The following is a 21,663-nucleotide window of genomic DNA, read 5'->3' as shown; positions in this document are numbered from 1 at the left end:
CGAGAATTTTCAAATGTTATCTACGTTTTCGGTCATATATAAGTCACCAAACCTAAAATACTTCTCTTTTACTAAGTTTAAGTTTTAGGAATACGTTGAAATTTACTTTTGGATATGCAGTATAAACTCAACAGATCATTTCTTCAAGTATAAGAAGCGATGTTTTTGTCAAGAAATGTTTCGGAATATTTTTAAGTTCGTAAACCGCTTCACTGAGTCGCATTAAGAGACATGCTGGCACTTAACGCGTGATCAAGAAAAATTAAAAACGACTTTAGTTAACATTCACAGCTGCACAAAATAAACAACGATACTGACTACTTTCAATGGTCATTTATTTTTTTCTGTGTATTTTCGAAAAACTGACTTTATAACTAGTTTGAAATGAACATCGAATTCTGCACGCTTACATGGCGCTTGGGTGGCATCACGTTTTATTTAACTACCGAGACAAGACTAAATTTCAAACGGCCAAATTTTCCAGATGTATATTTTGATAAATGAGCTTTCGTCTGGTATGGTTATAATTTCGAAATTTTAGGTACCAGGTGTCGTTTAAACCGGTCAAAGTTAGTCTTCATTTTTTCTCCCAAAACATCGTGCAAAGTACGCCTCTATAAAAACGGCGATAACAATCATACCATAGAGAATTACAGAAAAATTTTTATATTCTTTTATTGCGCAGGGATATTGTAACTATTGTGCAAAGTTTGGTGGTGAACAGACTTGCTTAGCGCTGCCAACATCTTCCTAAAGTTGCGTGACGATTTCACCATTTAGGCAAGGCGAAAACAGCTTTTTTAACGAGTTTTCAAACTTTTTAAAATTTCAGCCGGAAAAAAAATCGCTGGAACTTTAAAATATTTTTTTCGAAACTAGTACACAGAAAGAGATGTTTTGGCAAAATGAAAAAAAAATTAGATTTTTCGCCACTGATTTTCGAATCTCGAAATTTTCTGGCGGCTTCTCTTAAATGTTTTGTTTACATCACAGTCGTTCTTTCTCAAGTCCCATTATTAGATGAAACAATAATCGTTATTCACATTCTAAACACTCGACTTATTAACTTCTTCACGGTATTTACTGTTTTCCAGAGTTCCACAAGTATCAATTAAGAAGTACTCTAGGTAAACGACTGGCATACGAGCGTTTTCAGCCAATTTCAGCCCGTTTGAGGCTACGTAACAAAACGTTACAAAGCACGCACACATATCTGTTAGCCATGAAAACTACATTAGACCAGATCCATTTAAAATCATGTGGTATTCAGTGACTGGGTTAAAATCCCTATGGCTCAGATCCCGTAAGGCTTAGTTTAACCAAATTTTCTAAAAACACTTGTTACACAGGAACACAGATATCCCGTGTACATTATTTTAATTAAGCTAAGGGTAATTTGAAAATATTTGATAAAGCTATCCTCGCTTTATGATTGACCTGAATCTTCATTTTAAGTAGCTGCAAATAATTTCAGCTTTCTAACATTTTTAGCATTTTATCAAGTTTTTTTCTTTAAATTTTTGTTGTAATTGGTAGTATTTCTATTCCTTTTCGTTTTGGCAATGGACAGCGAAACATCAATCCAATTACACTTCAAATTAAACCTAAAAGAATGATCAAGCTTCACGATTTTCCATAATTTTAGAAAACGTTAGAAGGTGCAAGCTATCATCTCTTTGCAAATAAAACCTTCACGGGTTATACATGTAACTAATTAATGATGCCCTCGCTTTCTGGAAGCCCCCCCCCCCCCTCCCCCACCGATCCCCCCAATGCGCGACGACCTCATGCCTGAAGGGCAGCTAAGTGTCATAGACAGTTTCCTGAGAAGAGATTGCAAACATCTGCCCCCTTCGGTTTTCGCTGTTTTATGGTCCGAGATTATTAAATTACTATTTAATGATGAGACGTTGATAAGTCATTCAAAAACTAAGAAAACCAAGCTCACAAACAAACGAGTCCTTGTATATGTAAATTGTTCATTTGTTCGAATTTTATAATTACTATCGTAACTTAAATACACTGGAAAATCAGACAAGTCAGACGAGTTTGACCCGTTATACATATATCATAGCTATCCTATAGGTACAGGTTTACATAATGACCAGCTTCCTTTTGATTGAAGACTGTAGTACTGTAAGCACTTCATTGAAGGCATTGATGATTGTTCGGCTTTCTTTTCAATTATGATTTTCTTAGTCTGGCATTCTAGCAACTATGCTGTGCATGAGGCGCATTAGCGGAGCCCGACATTTAAGAGAACAATTTTTAAACCGAGATAGCTTTTTAAAGGCGAAGTTCTACTTGAATTCTCCAATGTCACCATTCTATCCCTTTTAACTTAATTGCAATAAGGAAACCCCTGTTAAGTTATTGTTCCATGATCACTCCCTACTCACTTATAACGTACAATTCAGATGAAAGAGTTATGAAACTACGAAGGCATTTCACAAAATTATACTTATGAAAGAGCAACACCCCAATAGCTAAAGGACTGACAGATCACTTCACAGAACTCGTTAATCTCTACGACCTATTTCTTCTATCGATCATCATTGAGTCTTGATAAATGAGATGTGATTGGATGGAGACACTCTATTCACTGTCAGATCTCATACAACTTGCAGCTGGAAATATGGCGTTAAACTTTCTCTTCGACCACTCTCTAATCTGCAACAGGAAAAAATATCATGACATTCTTTTAGTCTCAGCCGCGAGAAAGGGTGTCTGAAAAATACTAGTTTGAGATTCCGATAGATAACCTAAAGTAAGACTTAAAACGGGTCGTTAAGGCAAAGGAGAAGAGAAAAGGGACTTTTCTTCGATTTAGTCAAGCGGCAGGGTTGCTAAGCAATATTAAAAATGTGAGGATCGTTAGGCGACTTGCAAATTTGAAGACAATTTCAAAAAGGCTAGGTTACTCCTCTGAAAGCTTTTAACGTGATCGTCACCATAATTTTACGTCCAATCTTGAATTGCTTTAATAACCAAGCAGTGTAAGTCTTCCCCATCATACAACTCCTGTAGTTTGTCGCCTGTGGGGGGTGGGGGGGGGGCTAGAGAAAATTAATCTTACAGCGAAAATTGCAATTTTTCATTCAGCTGAGCATTATGACTTTGTGTGAATTGGCGTTTAAACGTCATCATATTCGATAATCAAACTTTAAATCAGTTCAGTTAAAACAACACCATTTGTACTTACCTGAGTGTTTCGCACACAATGCAAAAGAAAAATAAGAAATCCCTGTAAAAAGAATAAGATGCATTCCTGGATGATACATGCAACTTAACAATTATGAGGTTGGTTTCATGTGATTTTTTAATAAGCTTACTAAAAGTTTGTCGGGTTAAACATATGGATGGATATGTTTACCTGAGTCGAGCTGAAGATAGTAAATACATAAGCGAAAGCTTTGTGAAATGCAGAAAGGATACCAAACAACCACGTAATACCCAGCAAGGGAATCATTACAACGCATGTCTTGATACAAAGTCTATGAAAAAAATTACAATAAGCAAACAAACGATAACAAATTGACAAATAAGAAAAATAGATTAACAATAATATGCGACCGGGCTGTATCACTGAGTTCCTTGCCTAAGACCAACGAGCTCATCCGATTGAATTATAGAAAAAAGAAACAGAAAAAAAGGATAAAATAGAATAAGATATCAAACGAAAAGCGATAATGCACCCCGAAAACCTTACTTCAAAGAGCAAAGACCATGAATTACCAAATTGACTTCAAAACCTAGCAAAACTCCTAAATTTTTCCCCCTGTATCGCCAGAGGTGCATTTCAAACGATACATTTTCATGAACCAATGATGAATACCAAAAACAGGTTCGATACAAGGCAGATAATCATAACTCAAAAGCAAAGTGCCACGGCTTAAGTCTTTGGCTGTTTTTTTTTTTTTTTTGTTATTTTTGTTTTTGTTTTTTTTTTGCCGTTATTGTTGTCATTATTTTTGTTGTTGGTGTTATGGTTTTCCCGTCTCTAGAGTTCTCTTTTATTCTTACCCTATCTGATGATTTTCCGGAGCTGACTGTATTGCGGATATTTCTTTAATAACTCTGGCCAGAATTAACAAATTAAGCTACAAAATGATAAAATTTAAGATGGGTTAAACAGGCGTGTGCGATTGCCCTCAACCACTCAAATACAAACTTTTTTCCTCAGTCTGAGGCTCAGGTATTTAACAACTATCCCATGGGTGTGCGTTGGGTACGAGATGGTAAAAAAAAACCAACAAGAAGCATAGCACCCAGTTGGCTAAAACCTATTTTGTATCCAACAAGAGCGAATGGAATATTCCGGAACAGTTGGTGAAATGCATTTTCATATCAGATAACTGGAATCGGGTGTACAAACCAGAACAATAGAAATGCAATACTCGGAGTTGCAAATTAGATGATTACTAATTCATTATTAAGCAGATTGATGTTTAACATTAAGAAAATTGGTTGACAATTTTAAATGAAAGTCATTATCAGATTCGTGTTGGGTGTCACAACCGTGAGTCAACGGTCTTGGGGAACTTTTTTTGCGTGTTTGTTCCTTTCTTTTCTTTTTCTATCAGCGACTGATAAAATCAGAAAAAATAAAAAAAATTGAGCTGTTTCTCTTTGATTATTTGTTATTGTTGTTGTTTTTGTTGTTGTTTTACCTCCTTTATGTATAAAAGCCATCTCAACTTGATTAATGTGTAAAACACAGCATGCTGTAATTGTTTTGTTTGTGCAAATTTCAAAAGAAGTATCAGTTCTGGTTAAAGAGGTGATTTACTTACGACTTCCACCACTCCCACATAAACAGCAAATATCCAGATAGAATGGTTGGCGTGGGACAGCCAGCAGCTTATGCACAATGTAAATTAAATAATTATATTAGTTTTGAAGTTGAATGAAGCCTTCAAACGGATGTGGAAGGAGCGGGAGAGGAGAATGTGCTGCCTTTGCCATGACATCCGCGAAAAGCTGCCGGTTATTATAGACTTCTTAGTTAATAATAATAATAATGATAATAATAATAATTATTATTATTTATTATACAGCGCGATCTACAATGACATATCAACAGCGCTTTATAATTAATTTCTCTAAATATCAACCCACTCATCCCAACCCAGGGGAGGACCTACATCACACAGTAATATCGTGCGTGGGATGTTCTAGAAAGGTAGTATATTCTCAATTATTTTAAGACCTTGAGTGTTGGTCCGGCCAGGTCTCGAACCCTCGACCTCCCTCACAACAGTCCAGCGCTCTATTCATTGAGCTAACCGGGAGGCGATTTGGCTAACCGGGAGGCGATTTAGCTAACCGGGAGATTGGAATGCTTACTATTCTTTGCTGATGAAACTATCGATTTCCTCTCTTGCTGAAGCAATTATCAGCGAAATACTGACCAAAACGGCTGGGAGACCTGTAATTAAAAAAAAGAAGGAAAGTTTCATCAAAGATGAAATCACTACGCATTAGAATCACTTTGATATAGAAAACTCGATATAGTTTTTCATAGTCTTGGAATAGTGCAAGAGCTTACCCCATGAACAAGCATGGTACAAATCCATCCTCTCATCTATATTGTAAACTTTGACAACAAACAGGTAAAGATAAATTCCTTCAACAAGCATCCAAAAAAAAGCTGACATGAAAAAATACTGCATCAAGGCTGCCACTGCGACACAAATACCCTACGAATCAAGGAAAGATAACGCTAGTTGTCAAACTTCAAAAGAAGAATCGTTGCAACAAGCATAGACATGGTCAAATGCTCAAAGTTGTCACGAAAGCTAAGACTCCTCCGTCACAAAGTTGTCACGAAGTTGTCACGAAAGCTTTTTCTGACTGGGGTTTTTTAAAAACAAAAACAAAAACAAAAACAAAAACAAAAATAAAGGCAAACGGTTACTTTGTCCTGTGTGGCATTGATCCCGGCAAGAAACATGATCTGACCAAGTCCCAGAGAGGCAGCAAGACTTAACCTCACTTGAGACAGGGGCTGATGTACATCGCTATTGAAAAAAAAAAAAAAAAAAAAAGACAATTTGTTGATAGAAATAAAAAGTTAAAAAAGCATAATTGTTTTTTACATCAAGTAAGAAACTATACAACAGTATCAAAATTTAAAGGATATGAACTTAACTACAAGTACGAGAAAAGACAATTAAACTAGAGAGGTCATAGTTCGAGAGTACGAAGTGTAGTAAAAAAAAATCAAGAAAAAGCCAAAAAACAAACAAACAAACAAACAAAAGAACAAATAAAAGAAGAAACTTACGTGAGGAGAGCATACAAAACTATCGTAAGAATTATTCCAATCAAAGACAAGGTCAGTCCCACGTAGGTGAGAATCGTCAATATCTCCTCATCTGTCTTCGTTGGCTATTTTGCCACCGTAATACCAGACAAAAAATAGCAAATTTTAATTGGTGAAAGAAATCGATATCATCTGACCTAATATCGCGTAACCAGCATAAAATAGAATAACAGCACCCTTTAGTAGACATAACCACAGCGAAATATCTAAAATTGGGTTCGATTTTACTTTAAATCTGGATGAGTTTGTAATTGTTTATCATGATGCTGATTTGCTGTAATTATTATTATTATTATTATTATTATTATTATTATTATTAAAAAAATAGTTATTGACCCGTGATCGTATAACCACCTAAAGGGACAATCGCCATTACCTTTGCTGAAGTGTTGCCAAAGTCGAACAAAACTGCAAAGTGAGTCAAATGGTTGCAGCTGCACTCTGTGTCGTATGAGTTTCTTTTAGATACGCGACATCCTTCATCTGACCATCCGTCAGAACTAATACAACAGAACCGACATGTTAGCTCAATCTATGAATTGATTAATAATACATCCTCCCTATTCTCTATTCGTTGAGAGGTTGGCTATGTGGCTTGGAGTCATCTAACTCAATTAGCCTGTCTTTCCATTCGCCCATGCTCTGGGGCGTTATCAAGGAAGGATACATGAAGCGTATCTGGGTTTTTGTAACATTTCAGCTTTTGAAATAACTCATCCTTAAAAAGATAGCTGTCTATTTGCTAAAGTGATGCGCAAGAGTGATTAGGAAGATTGGCCAACGAAACTCAGAGTTAATAGGTGAGGAGGCTTAGTATTATGGCTTATAATAAACATAACATTATCTAGTAAAATAGCCACTAAGACATATATTACTTGAATTTCCTTAGTATAACACAAAAGTAGAGAAAATAAAAATAGGAAAACCAAGTAAGATAATTAGATAAAACGAGTGGGAAAAATTAGCGAAATTCTCACATTAATCTGAAAACTGATGCCTTAAAGTGACTGCCTGGGACATTCTGAAGTTTTTGGACAGTCACTCTAGATTTTTTCAGTCACACTCTTTTTTTCAGTCACACTTTTCTCTTCCTGATGCCTACGAAGCGAACAAGTTTTACTATAACAACCCCATTTTAGTTTTTTACGGTGTACGCGTTCGCTGATAATAGAGGTTTGATTACTGTAAAATACTGCTAAGCACCACAAAATTAATTATTCTTACCTTATAGAATCAAATCCTCTCCAGTACACACAACGCCTGGTTGCGTCACGAAACTAAAGAATGAATTACTTTGTCAGCCTGGTTTAATACTTTAAGAAAACAGGAGCACAGCTAATCTCGAAAACGACATTAGTCTTGTATTGTGCTTTTTTTTTCCATCTACTCATTCGTTGACATAGCTTATCATTCATTTCATATTATTTCAGTCACACGTGTATTTTTTACCCGTCGGTTTCTAAACTTCAGGACGACATTTCGTTTCAAACGTTTTGGCTTCGGATCCATTGCAGCTGCCATTATCAAGCTGTCGAGACGCCTAAATGACAAAGACACATGAAACCCTCAGTTATCGCTCGCTAAACAAACCAGTAGACGTTACCTTGAATTTCCTTTCGCCAGATTATCTATAGAGGTTTTGCACAGCAGCCATGTTGGATGGCAGGAACAATAGATAATTTTTCTCATGGGAAGAATGTTTCTTTCTTAATCAAAATATTTTCCTGCCATCCAACATGGCTACTGTGCAAAACCTCTATATTCTATTTGTAAATAAACAATCTCAGCGTATACGCAAGCGGGTGCAGAAAAACGAATGTAGCATTTATGGACCTAATCGCTGCAAAGGATTGTAATGGTTAAGTACCAGTTTTTCTCACGTGACCCAAATGGTGAGGCTGAGACTTGGAACCCTAATTCACACTAAAAGTATCATTTGCGGGACTCTATCTTTCATGCTTTTTGTTATTATCATTATCATCACTAGGATGTATGAAATCATTGCCAATGGTCTTTGTTCTTCCCTCAGCCATCACTTCTTACATTTTTATTGCCACTGTCATCGTCCTTTAATTTCAAACACAAAACTTTGTCTACAACAAAGAACAAAGACGCTGGGAAAAACGCAATTCCTGATCAGATCTCAGACGCTACCGTCCCCAGGAACTCACAACTCAGCGAGAATTGAAGGGTAAGCTCCTGAATTAGTGGTTGTGATCATACGAGCGTGTTTAAAAATACCTCCTCTTCTTTGATGTAGTGCCGTTTGATTCTCTCTCTCCGAGTAGCTCATGTAGGTCTCTATACACTATTCCGACAATCACTAAACCTATGGCAAAACAAAGGTAAAAAAAAACCTACACAATGTTTCCGTGAGCTAGTTTGACTGCGTATGAATCGTTCTTCATATGCATGTAGATTATATAACGAAACTGTGGACTCTTCACTTAGCCCGCTCCCTTCCCCCCGTAAAGGGGTTGACGAGTTTTTCTATAGCTTTTACGAATTCAGCAATTATTACTCATTGTTTTCTTTCTGGTATTCATCACATGAATTCCTCTTCGAAAACGTTACTCGGCAATTCACTTGTTATATTTTTGGCGCATTGTTTTATTTTCAGTTGAAGATCATTGTTGTTATGTTTTGAGACATTTTACCCCCCTACCCCTCCCGAGGCTATCGCAAGCTTCATATATCCAAACGGGGTTTTCAGAAAGAAAAAAGGAAAGAAGTAAAATGGTTTTGTTCAAGACAATGGTCAATTCATTTCACGTCGCAAATCACCGCGAGACCAATTCCATGTAACTCATATTGATAAGTTTGATTTATACATCGCATTCTGTTACCTACCCTTTTCTTTAAAGTTGACGGATGGGATGTTGACAGTTTCACCTATTGATTCACCGAGACGAAAGTCATCTAAGTCTAGTGGACGAATCTTCCGAATACGAAGAACTGGTGTAATGGACAAATAATGATGGTTAAACATCATGTACAAACTTACAGAATTATCGTAAGATATCTTAAGAATAATGTTGAATAGAAATTGATAAACTCTAACATGAGACATATTTATCGTACACTATAAAGTTCATTCTTGGGATTTTAAGTGTATTCTGCTTCAAAGGTTATGGGACTACTTAATGTATTCCTAGAATGAGACTTATGTACTAACACCCTCAGATACTTGATATTGATAGTGATGCTGACTCGATGCTTTGAATAAAAATGGAAATTAGCTCCAAGAAAAAAAAATTTTAGCCTTCAATCTTGGTACCACTTAATTTTTTGTTTGTCATATAGTTTCCATCATTTTATTCTTGTAGAAAACAAGCAATCTTGGCATGGCTTTATTTATTTATTAATTTTTTTTGGAGGTATAAAATTTTCAATTTTTGTACAAACAAAGAAGATATAAACTTACCGCGGATTTTATCGTATCTCCTCGTTATCCTTGGCTTTGATTTGTTCAGATGGTGTCGGCCATATCTGAGAGCAAAGGTCTGAAAGGCGTTTGCCGTTGCGTAGATCAACTTTTTCCGTTTCTGTTCTGTTATTATTTTATGCTGAACTTCTGTGAACGATATCTCTTTGTACCTGGCAAGAGTGTCTTGCAACAAATCGACAACGTTCTGCAAAAGAATATACCAAAAAAAATTAATACACAAAGAGAGCGTTCCTCCGTAAGAATGATTTTTTAGGGTGCTGAATCAGCACCCTAAAAAATCCTTATCACTGCTGATGACAATGACTCTTCCATCATTACTATCATTGTTATCTTTTTCTTACAAGATAAATTACTAATTGTGTTTATTGTGCTGCAAAGTTTTAGGACAAGATGTTTACGAGCAGCTTACCGTTTGCTGCATGGAATGTTCACTTTTTAATGTCATCTGGTACGACCGTCTGAACAAAAATGATCGCCCCTTCCTCCATAAGTATAACAGCTAAACGCTCTTTCATCATGAATTAAAAATCGGTCTGACTTTAGTTGCTTTTCGTTCATTTTGGACACTTTTGTTGTAAATTTGAAAATCAGTTCACGGATATAGATTATATCAGGTATGGTTTAGGGGTTGATATCAGCCAGTAGAGAGTTAAAACTTTTAAGTGCAAAGGGGTATTAGAGTAAATCTATTGACATCTTCTGAGTCTCAATTTCCATTTTCCTGTCAAGCTGTTTTTTTTTTCTCCATTTAACGAGTCAAACATTTGTGTAGAAAAAGTATGAAATCTAAAACAAGTCCGTTATTTTCGATGACGTTATTGGTATATGTATTGTATGTATCCCATAATATTAACATTATTTTGCAGATTATATAACGAGTTATTTATGTAAAAGTTTTTTATCAAATATAGCAACGTAACAAAGACGCTAAGAGCTAAGGGGAGGGAGAGGAGGGTTTAAACACTACCCTGTACCACGTTGGGGTATGATCTCGCATCTATGTCCCCAAATTGAACGAATATTTGTATCGTATCTGTGTACGGTTTGAAAATTGGGGAATATTACTTGGAAAACATCGCTGGATATCCTCCGGCTTTAGCTGAGGTATATTCTTTCACACGTGTAGAAAAATAATGCCTGATGGATTGTAAACAACAATTGGACATACTTGCAAAGAGTCATCATGTCGAATATCTGTTTTGTTTAACATCAAGGTAAAATTGTTTGACTGAAACAGAGATAACATATTAATTTAGTTTTGTAATACGTGGCGAAAAAGATTGATTAAAATGCCAAACGTTTTTAAAGTTAACTTTCAAATATGTCCATGGTCTATGAAGTGCAGCTGAACCACGTCTAAATCTTTTTCTTAAATTCTTGTTGGAAAAATTAAAAAAAAAATCAAGACAATTGAAAACAGCAAACAGCAAACAAAGCTACCGAAAAGGATCAAAACAAATTAAAAAAACCAAACACAACAAAAAAAATCACTTACTTGTATTAATAACGGTAAAAATAGTTATGGCAATAATAATGGCACTAAACAACGATGGCATTAGCAACGACAATAGCGACAACAGTGACAGTAGAAAGCATGATACCATAGAATAAGTACATGTCAGAAGGTTTAGACTTAGCAATGCATACCAATTCTTCTGTTTTTGAGATGTTTTTGGATCTTCTATAACGTTGGGATGATCCAGTCGCTGATTGTAAAGGACCTTAGATTGAAAAAGAAGCTTGTTATGAAATCAAACTATTCTAGTATTTACGTAACGTTTTCTGGCCATTGTAAAAAATCAATTTTTTTTAAGGATAGGATAAATATACGATATTCAACACCATCAATACACTTATGACTTGGACGAAGGGCTTTTGTTTGGAATGTCGGCTTTGCAATCTCACTAATCAACTATTAAGAATCCGATGATACAAAAATTCACCGAGTTATATATACAAGAAAATGTAATTTTTGTTAGTTAATTAGAAAAAGAGATGTATCGTATAGACGCGATAATTGGAATTTATGTTTCTTTGCAGATGCAATCTTTATAAAACCTAAAAAAGTATGGGATCCAATGGAAGAAGCAATTTAAGAAAATATTTATCATAGCAGTAGGTTTTGTCCTGTTTCGCAAAGTAGTTTGCTTGACAATGCCTAAATTCCATGACTTCAATAGTTTTATTTGCTATCGTTAGACTAAAAATCATACATTAATCTTCACCACGAGGCCGAGTCGCTGTGGATTTGATATTTGAGGTTGAAAATTGATTCTTCTATTGCTGTGACTTTAACTGTCAGGGAAATGCCAGTGGCAGTGGTACTTGACACATAATCCGTGATGCATTTAGAGGGGTATTAACCCGCACTACACTGGAAAGGATTTCTGCAAATGCACTGAGTTACTTTTCGGTTGTTAGTGCTTTTGCAGTCTGGGCTGTTGTATGTTTGACAGCAAATACCGTCAGCGTTCCACTTCTGGTCACAGCTGCTTGAATTGCATTTCATGGAACAAAAATCCTTAACGATGGTTGCAAGTCTGACGGCGTTCTGTTCCGCTGCATTCCAGATCACATGTGTTGAAATTGCATATTTTTGTGCAATTATCTCCATTGCATAGCAGACTACATTGGTAGTTATCCCTATTACATATTTGCATACATTTCGTCTCTTTGTAAACCTTTCTGCATGGATTTCTATTTTTGTTACAAACCTGCGGAGAGTTCTTTCAAGCAGTTGAAGCCTTTTAAAATACTATGAAGCTCCTGCTTTCCTTATTCATATTTTCATCTTTCTCCAGCATGCAATTAAACATATCTTGCAGTGGGTTTAAGTTTTTCAAAGTATAATATTATTTTCGTATTATGCTTAACTGATGCAAATGTCATGCACAGGCGAGTCTTTTCGCGCAAAAAAGACTACCCTTAAAAAGCCCTTCCTTAGCCAGACTGTACCCAAGTTGATTTTAGGTTGAATGCAAAAAGCTGATTGAAATTCAAGCATTGGTCCGCCAAAAATTATCCGAGAAACCCAAGCCGATTACAGCGCGTTAAATGCGCTTACCGTTTTCCTTAATTTAGCGAGCAGATGGTTGAAAAAATTAAATGAGTGCGCGAGCAGGAGAAAGGATGCCATTCTTGGTAAAGAGATACCAAAATACGTATTAAATCAGCTTTTTAAGATAGTTTTAGTTGCAAATCGGCAATGGGTTAAGAAAGTTCTTTAAAATGTTTTACAAATCCATATTAATAGGATATGTGGGATATGTAGATGTAAAGAAAATGAAACTTAGCGAAATACCTCGCCATTATAGCGCTAAAAAGAACTAACTTGTAACATGCGAGTTTATACTTACCTGTACATAATGAAGAGACCAAAAATAGTGCAAATTTATGAAAATCATCCATCTCTTTGGAGGTTGACGTGTCGCGACTTCGTTTTCAGTTAGACCATTAAACGTGTTGAGATCAGCTAATCACCTAGAAGCAATCATAAGGTTGTGTCCGTATGATGTGTATCAAATACTTTTGGGATCATGGCAGGAATACTATTTGTTGATATTTGAAAAATTTTCTCCTCTTAAAGAATAAATCAAGTCTGTCATGTTTTTTTTTTTTTTTAAGCACCAGTCAGGCTTTTATAGAGCCGTTTTTATGGCCATGGCGTTGAGCGTAGAATTGAGTGTCATGCAAATTATTGCCATCTGGACTTTTATTCTCCATTTTAATTGAAATTTCACCTACTAAAGGGCATTTGAATATTAGAATAGCTTATCTGTCAAATCCAAATAAATTTTAGAGACGGTTTTCTAGAAGTCTCGTAATTCTCTTTGTTAATACCTTTTACCATCCATCAACTCAAATATTATCTTTCCAGCAAAGAACTTTTCCTTCGCTCGAGCGGACTGCACTGAAACCTTATCAATGCATTGAAGGAAGTCGTAACATGATTTTTTTATTTGTTTGGTTTACGTGTTAACTCAGGAACAAAGTAATTCTCCCCCGTCACAACTGACGCACTGCTATCCTAAAATGACTGCTTCCCGTAATTAGCAAAATGCTTTAAATTTTACTCGTAAGTTCCATTTTATTCTATGAATGTATAATTACGAGGAAGATTATAATTTTTCTTGCTCGTGAGGCTTGACCTCTTCACCGTATGCAATTGCACATCATTTATGTCACTTACATCTCACAATTGAGAATATAACATGGTCGTCTTGGTAACCAGGTATTATAGCTGCACGTGATTATTTTTCATGAAACATTAGTGATTCTAAAGTTAACTTTACTCTTTTGATATTGTGATCATTATTCATAATTCATATTATTATTGCAGAGAAATCAACTGAATGCTACATTCAGTTAATTTATTATTATTTATTATTATTATTTATTTATTTTTATTATTATTATTATTGTTATCATCATACGATGGCCTATCAGTGTGAGTTGGCATGAGTTGGCGTTGTCTTGCCGTGAGTTGGCGTTGTCTTGCCGTGAGTTGGCGTTGTCTTGCCGTGAGTTGGCGTTGTCTTGCCGTGAGTTGGCGTTGTCTTGCAGTGAGTTGGCGTTGTCTTGCCGTGAGTTGGCGTTGTCTTGCCGTGAATTGGCATTGTCTTGCTGTGAGTTGGCGTTACATTGCCGTGAGTTTTAACATAAATTGAAGTTGTCTTGCCGTGAGTTTGCTATTTCTGGTTGTTTTTGCCGTGACACTTATGGGCCACCGCATCATCATCATTATTTTAATGTCTGTCGCTGAGATAAAATTTCTTTGAGTTTAAGGCATCGCAACATTCGATGCTTTCGGTTTCCGGAAAAATACTGTCTCAGTTTTCCCATTAGGAGAGTACGTGATGAAAGGAGTTTGGGTTTATCAATCACTCTCACGCAAACGCTGAGTCAGCTGAACTTAAGAGAAAAAGTCCGAATACCTTAGTAGTGTTCAGACTGTTGAGTGATTTAAAGTAATGGAAAAGTGTAATATGCATGCTGCACAGAGAGGAGCACAAACGAGTCGAGTGAGCTTTAGCTAAGTATCCGAAGCAAAACCTCAAAATATCTTGTACGGTGGGATCTTTTTTTTCTTTTCAATGAATTAGGAAAATAAGGAGAGAGGAATAAACGGGTTATCACTTTTCAGGCTCTGAATTGTAGTTCATCGCCAGAAAAAAGATTAAAGATTCATTTATCTACTAGATAACCACGATGCACAACACCACCTTCTACATAAAATGAGGAAAGCTGAATTACCTCTGCTATTCAATTTGAAGACTTCGTCGTTCGTATTTTTGAGTAAACCTCAATTGGACCTAAAAGAAGACTTATTTCTCTGCCTTTGTGAAAATTAGTAAATCCCAACAAAGAGTACATCTCTGAAAATGCGACGAAGCGGCTTTCAAAGAAGGTTAATTTGTAGTTATTAGTTGGATTGCTTTTAGGCGCAGGTGAAGCTTTCTGGAACTTAATTGACTCCTGGGAAAGGCAAACAACCTTTTTGTCCCCGAATGGTTGAAAAATATTAAATGTCAGCCTGCCAAATACAGTAATGTAAAGAATGTTTACCGTCCACGTTCAGCTCCTAGGTGCCAAACACACACTCACGCGAAAAAAGTCCCTTTTTCTCAGATATACGAGGATGGGTCGGAAGCTGGATTCATTTTAAAAAGCTTCTTCGCACGCAGCATTTCTTTCCAAAAGCTGGCCTGAAAACGTCGCATTGCTTGTACCTCAAAAGAAGCTTAAAAACGAAGATGCCTTGGGTCCTAAATTGCTGTTTGCTCAGTGCCAAAAATAGTTTTCGCAAATATGTCGAAACTAGTGGAAAAAAGAACCTTTGAAAGAACTACATGGGTTTTACTTTTATGATCCTGAAATACTGACAAATCTGCCGTGTTATTTCTATCCCGCCTTTGGTTTTCTACATAAACGAAAAATTGTTCAGCTCTTCTTCCCCATGCGGATACAACGAGCTAAATGTCACGTCATTTGTTTTTCCTGAAGATTTATGACAGCCACACAAGAAGTGATGCAATACATGTGAAAATTCACTTTTAGTTCTTTCATGTTTACATATTTTTCTAAATCTTATAGATACAGATGTTTCTGTTTAATGTCATTCATCTTATAAATGATATTTCTTTATGAACTGGACAGTAGAATTTTTTGCATTCATAGCGATGAGCTGGATATATGGAAAAACAAAGAAATGCGTTAGTTTACGTCTAAAATACTTAACGGGTAAGTGTGCTCATTCAATTTTTTTTTTTTTTTCATTTATAGCCAAACTACTCTCGTCATCTATTTAACGTGTACCTAATGGTAAAAGACAAACATTATGGTTATCTAATCTCAGAAATATCGCTATAATGGCGACAAATGGTGAGCTTCAAGACTCGATGATATATTGTGATTCCAGACTAAACATCCTCAACGCTAATTAAACAATTTAAGTGACTAAAAAAAAGGTTACTCACTAATTCCTAGGGTTATTCATAAAAATCATTCAAACGAAGGCCGAAGGGTTAACTTTTCACTCATAACGTCAGCTTCAAGCTATTCTAGTTACCTCTAAAAGAGACTAACGGAAATCAAAACATAAGTGACCGTTTCTGACGAGTGACGTACGTGATCAAAGAAGACTAACAGTTGTTATCTCAACTCTAGCCAGCATTATACGGACGACGTAATCATTCATGACATCATCATAATGACCGACGATTTGAGTCAGAATGACTTAAATTAATTGACATATCGTGACTGAACAACGGTCCACCCTTGTCAACTCTATTATGAAGTCGATTGAATGGTTTTTCTCACATAAAGAGTTACTCGTTGAAAGACTGCAATTCAACTGCCCACATATCGCTGGCGCCACTTGGATTGATTTGTGAGGTTCTCTTTACAGAGTTCCCATGATTTGCGGTGTATGGAAAAATGCGATTCATAGTCGTTTTGAATCGCTCTCTAATCTGTAGATGAACAAGCGAAAAAAAATCAGTTGTTCAGCACTCAAATCTTTATCTAATTCAAAACCTAACAATCCTCTTCATGTGTGTCCTCAGTTTGATATCCTTCTTACCTGGCTGTTTCGCACACAGTGGAGGGCGAAAATAAGGAAACCCTAAAACAGAAAATTATTTCAAGAACAAACTTAATTATTTGATTCTGGTAAGCAGTGGTAGGGAGTCGTATGAAATATTTGATGCAGAGAACTTACAATTCCATTTACTTTTCTCATAAAACGTCTTCATGAAAAAAGGTTACAAAAAGGATATAAGAATCAAAGCAAGTTACACGTCTCACCAACCAAAGAGGAATTTTTCTTTTTCATACTGAGAAAAATTGAGAGCAACCTATTTTCAATTTTTTTCATGAAATTCAATGCGAGAGGGTCTGGCTGTGGCGAATAAGTTGTCTGAGCATTCAAGTATGCATATAGAAAACTGCTATTCTACGGTTTTACTCAAAAGCTCACCTGTGTAGAGTTTAAGATGGTGAAAATGTAAGCGAAAGCTTTATGTACTGGTAACAAAAGACCAAACAGCCATGTAACGCCCAACAGTGGAACCATCACCGCGCATGTTCTTAGGCCAAGTCTGGAATAGAAGAACAACATGTGACTTTTGGAATCGTTAATCTTCAGTCGAAGTTTTCGCTCACCCGCTTGTTTACTCGCCTCATCGTTTATGATTGACCAGAAACGAACTGAGGTAGATATCTTAGAACTAGTTTATACAAAAATGCGTTTTCAGTGTTTAAGGAGTCCCTTTTGAAACTGTGTATTCTTTATCTTGCTTGTTGTTAACCTCTAATTAATTACAATTGTTTGGTAAAATGTTATGGTTCAGTTCCCACCGTATTTGAAGAACATGGTCATCTTCCCCCATTGGCTGTACCAATGTAGTCATCTCTTTTATGACTCGGACGAGTATCAAAATGTTGAGCTGGAACCGAAAAGACATGTTAGATCTCAACAAAAAAAAAAAGAAAAGAAAAAAAAAAAGAGAGATAATGTTTTATGTCTCGTTACGAGCGTCTTAAAAATAAAAATTGTGTTAACATGAAAACTTTAGTCTCGGTGAGGAATTGAAAACTCGAGCTTTGAATTCACTGCTCCAATACTCCAGGACAACGAAAGCAAACGCAATGGTAAGCTAGGCATTTTGAAGCTTCACAAATGGTTAGAGTTCGTTCATATTGCAAGGAGAAAGAGAACATGTCCAACAACGGTCAGTCCTGGTATATATAAAGTAAAATAACGTATCCGTCAATCGTCGACTTACAACTTCAATGAACGCCACAAATGCAATAAATATCCAGACTAGGTTGTTAGTGGAGGACAGCCAGCAACTTCAAACGAAAAAAGGAAAAAATAAACGTAGATTGTAACAAATAATTCCTCCTTCCTGGCTGAGTCTAAACACCTATAAATCGAAACAGAAGTAAAAACACAAAAACAACATGAATTTCAGTTAAAAGAGTGAAAAGATACAGACGAGAAGAAACTAGTACCGAAGGAATTTCTTACTATTCATTACTGGTATAGCTTTGAATTCCTTCTTTTCCAGCAGCGATGCTGAGTGAAATACTGACCATGATCATGGGCAAACCTGAACAAAAAGGAGAGAAAGTCAATGCAGTTCAAGGAATTACATACCCAATCAGAAGCGACTCAAAATAGCAAAGTACCGATAATTTACAACAATTAAAATGAAAATACCCCATGAGATGACGTGATACATGTGCATCTTTTCGGCGGTGTTGTAAACTTTCACAACAAACAGGTAGAGATAAATTCCCTCGACCAGCATCCAACAGAAAGCGGCCATCAGAAAATACTGCATTAAAGCTGCCACCGAAACACAAGCAGCCTATGAAAAAAGGAAAAGAGAGCGTCTGTTGTTCATGCTCCTGTTTACAGAATATATTAGGCCATTAAAATAGTTTGTTAAAAAAAAAGATAGATGTAAATATGACTCACTTCGTTTTCCGTGGCGTTTATCCCGGCAAGAAAGATTATCTGACCAGCTCCAATGGCCACAGAGAGGCTCAATCTTATTTGAGACAGAGGCTGACGAACATCACTAGTAATAAAAAAAATGCGAAGAACTGCAAAAACAAACTAACAAACAAAGCAAAAAAAAAAGCTTTATATAATAACACACAATGCTCATTTAACGGTATACTTCTCGAGGCATTTCACTTTCGGTTGCCACTGAAGGGGTTTAATTTACCGTTATTTTCTTCGTTCTTATTTGTTGCAAATATCATCATCATTATAATAACTAAGGTTTTTAAGTTAATTGATAGTCCGGTTACAGTACTTACGTTAGGAAGGAATAGACAATAATTGTCAAATATATTCCCGTCATGGAAAGGCTTAATCCAACGTAAGTGATAATTTCCAATATGGTTATGTCCTCCTTGGTGAGCTGTGACACAAATTGTATTACAGTAATATAAAATGTTGATTAACTCAAAGGGATTGTATCACGCATGTTGAAGATACGATCAAAATTATTTCATTACCCCTAAGATACCGTTGTAATCGACTAATACGGCGAAATGGGTCAAATGATTGCAGCTGCAAACTGTGTCTTTTCCATGTAAGTTGTTTTTGGATGTTACAACGTGGCATCCTCTCTCTGAAAATCCGTCGGTGCTAAGAAGAAAGAACAGAAAAAAAAAAACAAAAAAAAAAACACAAAACTTTAAGAAACATTGAAGGGAAAAAAAGAAAGCAAAACAAAAACGCACACATATCATAAAAAAGGTTCTTTCCTACTCCTTCCGAATTCAGAACGATATCTACTGCCAATATCTACGGAGAAATAATACGCTTACAATATTCATTTCACTTATCTACTTCATTTGCGATCAAGAATTAGTTCATGAACGGGAAAAATAAATAACATATTCCAGTATCCTACCTTTCGCTAAAGCCACTCCAGAACGCACATGTCTTCTCTCCCTCTTTATAAACCTAAAAACATATTTTATATTCATGGAATAAACCCAACACAGACCAACTATTCTTAGTTTCACTGATTCTGTTACCTCGAGGTTTGTGAACTTGATGATGATATTTTCTTGTAATTTGTGTGATTTCGGATCCATAGCTATAGCCATTATTCTGGAACCCAAAAGCCTATAAAGATAATTTAAATCTCAACCTGAGACACAAATAGTCGAGAGAAAGTTTCTTGTGAGGGATACGGCAAGCTAAGAACCTTTACAAACCAGTGATAGATTTATGGTAGTTTCCTAGACGATGAGCTAATCTAGATGGAGACTAACAGGCAAAGAAATCTCCCTCTAACAGGGCTTTGACAATTTTGCAACAAACATGTTGAACCCAAAATTCTCTTTTTATGCACATAGGGTGAAAGCAACATCTGGCTGGGAGATTTAGGGAAGTATTGTCACCTTCTTTTTCCTGTTTTATTTCTGATGGTTTGTTTTGTAAGAACTATTTCATGGAGATCCTTGTACGCAATCCCAACAATCAGTGATACTGAGGGAAAGAAGAGAAGAAGAATTTAAAATTTGGGAAACCCAACAAACTAATTTGTATCGAATAGGCAGATGTATTTAGTTACAGCGCAAAATGGGACAGAAAGCCAAGGCAAATTGCATATTAAAAGTGAAAAAAATAATCAATACAAACCATTGTTCTCAAAATTTGTTGAGGGAAATTTCATGCTTGCTTGCAATTTCTGTTCCCCGAAATAGAGGTTACTGGCATTTTGTCGGTAGGCTTTCTGAATAACCAGTACTGACAGAAAAAGAATACAATTAATTCAGCTGGTATATAATTATCAAGAACATGTCAACACACTAATTAGGGCATTTGGCGCTAGATTTACAGTGGGTCATGTGCATATCCATGATCGTGGCCTTTTCTTCACTTTACCTCTCGAAAAGTACGTTTCTCTAAGATCACAGCAACATCGTCGAGAAGAGTCGCAAGAAGCTCTGCACTTTCTCCTTTTCAAAAATATCTACAAATTTTCTTTACCGCCTAGTTAATAGAAACAATAGTTCAAAGGCGGGGAACGGATTGATGATTTTATTTAGAGGTTAGCCCAAAGTCAACAACTCGCCAAGCCAATAAATAGACAAGTTCCATATCACCCCTTGTCTGAAAAGAAGGTCGTGTCATCACTCACTCATTTTGTCGCTTTCAATCACTTCTGAAGACTTCGTTCCAATCAGGTGGTACTTGCTATAATTAAGAGCAAGTGTCTCGAAGTGGACCGCCACCTTGAAAATTGATTCTGTTCTCTTTTCAGACTCTTCTATGCTAGGAGGTCTTGTGATACTTTTAATAACTGTGAAGAAGTCTTCGAAAACTCCTATGGCCTCCTGTAGTTGCATGAAATATTTTTGATAAGGTAATGATGCGATGCTAAGCACTCGTCATAACTGTGAGTCAAAGAATAGACCTGAATTTCTTATGAGTATTCGAAGGATAATGAATTACCTTCAAGGAACTTTTATTGGTGACATCTATTTTGGCAAGATTAGTGACATATTCATTTGCCTAAAGAGGAGTAAACAGTGAGTAAATAAAGTAAAAAAGTAACAGTCACGATTACATTCTATGAATTAAAGAGTTCATACAAATAATGAGCACAGGGGCTATGATCGAATAGAGTACACACCAGCTTCTGAATTGTTCTCGACGACGATGATGTTGGCAATTTTAACGATAGTGACGGCGACGGCGATTGTGATGACGAAGCCTGGGAAGAGAATGAGAGTAAGAACGAGGACGACGAAGAGCTTGAAGCTGGAGGCGAGGATAAGAGGAATGGCAAGAGCGACGGCGACGGTGACGGCGACGGTGATAACGACACCCAGACAGAGGGTGAGGGTAAGAACGAGG

At 36.2% G+C, this 21,663-nt stretch overlaps 2 protein-coding genes across 4 annotated transcripts; both read right to left on the bottom strand.

The window, feature by feature from the left end:
* Positions 1–1,779: 1,779 nt before the first annotated feature.
* LOC111319940 (adhesion G protein-coupled receptor D1) lies at positions 1,780–15,237 on the bottom strand. 3 transcript variants are annotated; one of them, XM_088749011.1, is made up of 19 exons: positions 15,027–15,237; positions 13,130–13,253; positions 11,421–11,494; positions 10,942–11,001; positions 9,750–9,957; positions 9,176–9,280; positions 8,567–8,654; positions 7,775–7,865; positions 7,550–7,602; positions 6,702–6,825; positions 6,287–6,390; positions 5,918–6,020; positions 5,549–5,699; positions 5,347–5,428; positions 4,794–4,860; positions 4,024–4,100; positions 3,374–3,494; positions 3,203–3,244; positions 1,780–2,670 (listed from the first exon to the last, which is right to left on the bottom strand). In XM_088749011.1, the coding sequence occupies exons 2-19, from the start codon at positions 13,179–13,181 to the stop codon at positions 2,596–2,598; spliced, it is 1,677 nt and encodes a 558-aa protein (XP_088605137.1). In that variant the 5' UTR covers positions 13,182–13,253; positions 15,027–15,237; the 3' UTR covers positions 1,780–2,595. The 3 variants fall into 3 exon arrangements, with proteins under 3 accessions (XP_088605137.1, XP_088605138.1, XP_088605139.1); XM_088749012.1 differs by lacking the exon at positions 15,027–15,237 and adding an exon at positions 13,614–14,321; XM_088749013.1 differs by lacking the exons at positions 10,942–11,001; positions 11,421–11,494; positions 13,130–13,253; positions 15,027–15,237 and adding an exon at positions 10,183–10,287.
* Positions 15,238–15,811: 574 nt separating this feature from the next.
* Positions 15,812–21,243, bottom strand: LOC148737245 (adhesion G protein-coupled receptor D1-like). Its single transcript, XM_088749017.1, has 15 exons — positions 20,945–21,243; positions 20,443–20,550; positions 20,202–20,289; positions 19,833–19,923; positions 19,706–19,758; positions 19,305–19,437; positions 19,104–19,207; positions 18,757–18,859; positions 18,496–18,646; positions 18,304–18,385; positions 18,059–18,125; positions 17,631–17,719; positions 17,251–17,371; positions 16,855–16,896; positions 15,812–16,744 (listed from the first exon to the last, which is right to left on the bottom strand). The coding sequence occupies exons 1-15, from the start codon at positions 21,150–21,152 to the stop codon at positions 16,601–16,603; spliced, it is 1,584 nt and encodes a 527-aa protein (XP_088605143.1). The 5' UTR covers positions 21,153–21,243; the 3' UTR covers positions 15,812–16,600.
* Between the last annotated feature and the right edge of the window lie 420 nt (positions 21,244–21,663).

The sequence above is a fragment of the Stylophora pistillata genome, chromosome 2, assembly GCF_964205215.1.
Source record: "Stylophora pistillata chromosome 2, jaStyPist1.2, whole genome shotgun sequence".
Classification (NCBI taxonomy): domain Eukaryota; kingdom Metazoa; phylum Cnidaria; class Anthozoa; order Scleractinia; family Pocilloporidae; genus Stylophora; species Stylophora pistillata.
This window is presented reverse-complemented; position numbering and strand designations above follow the sequence as displayed.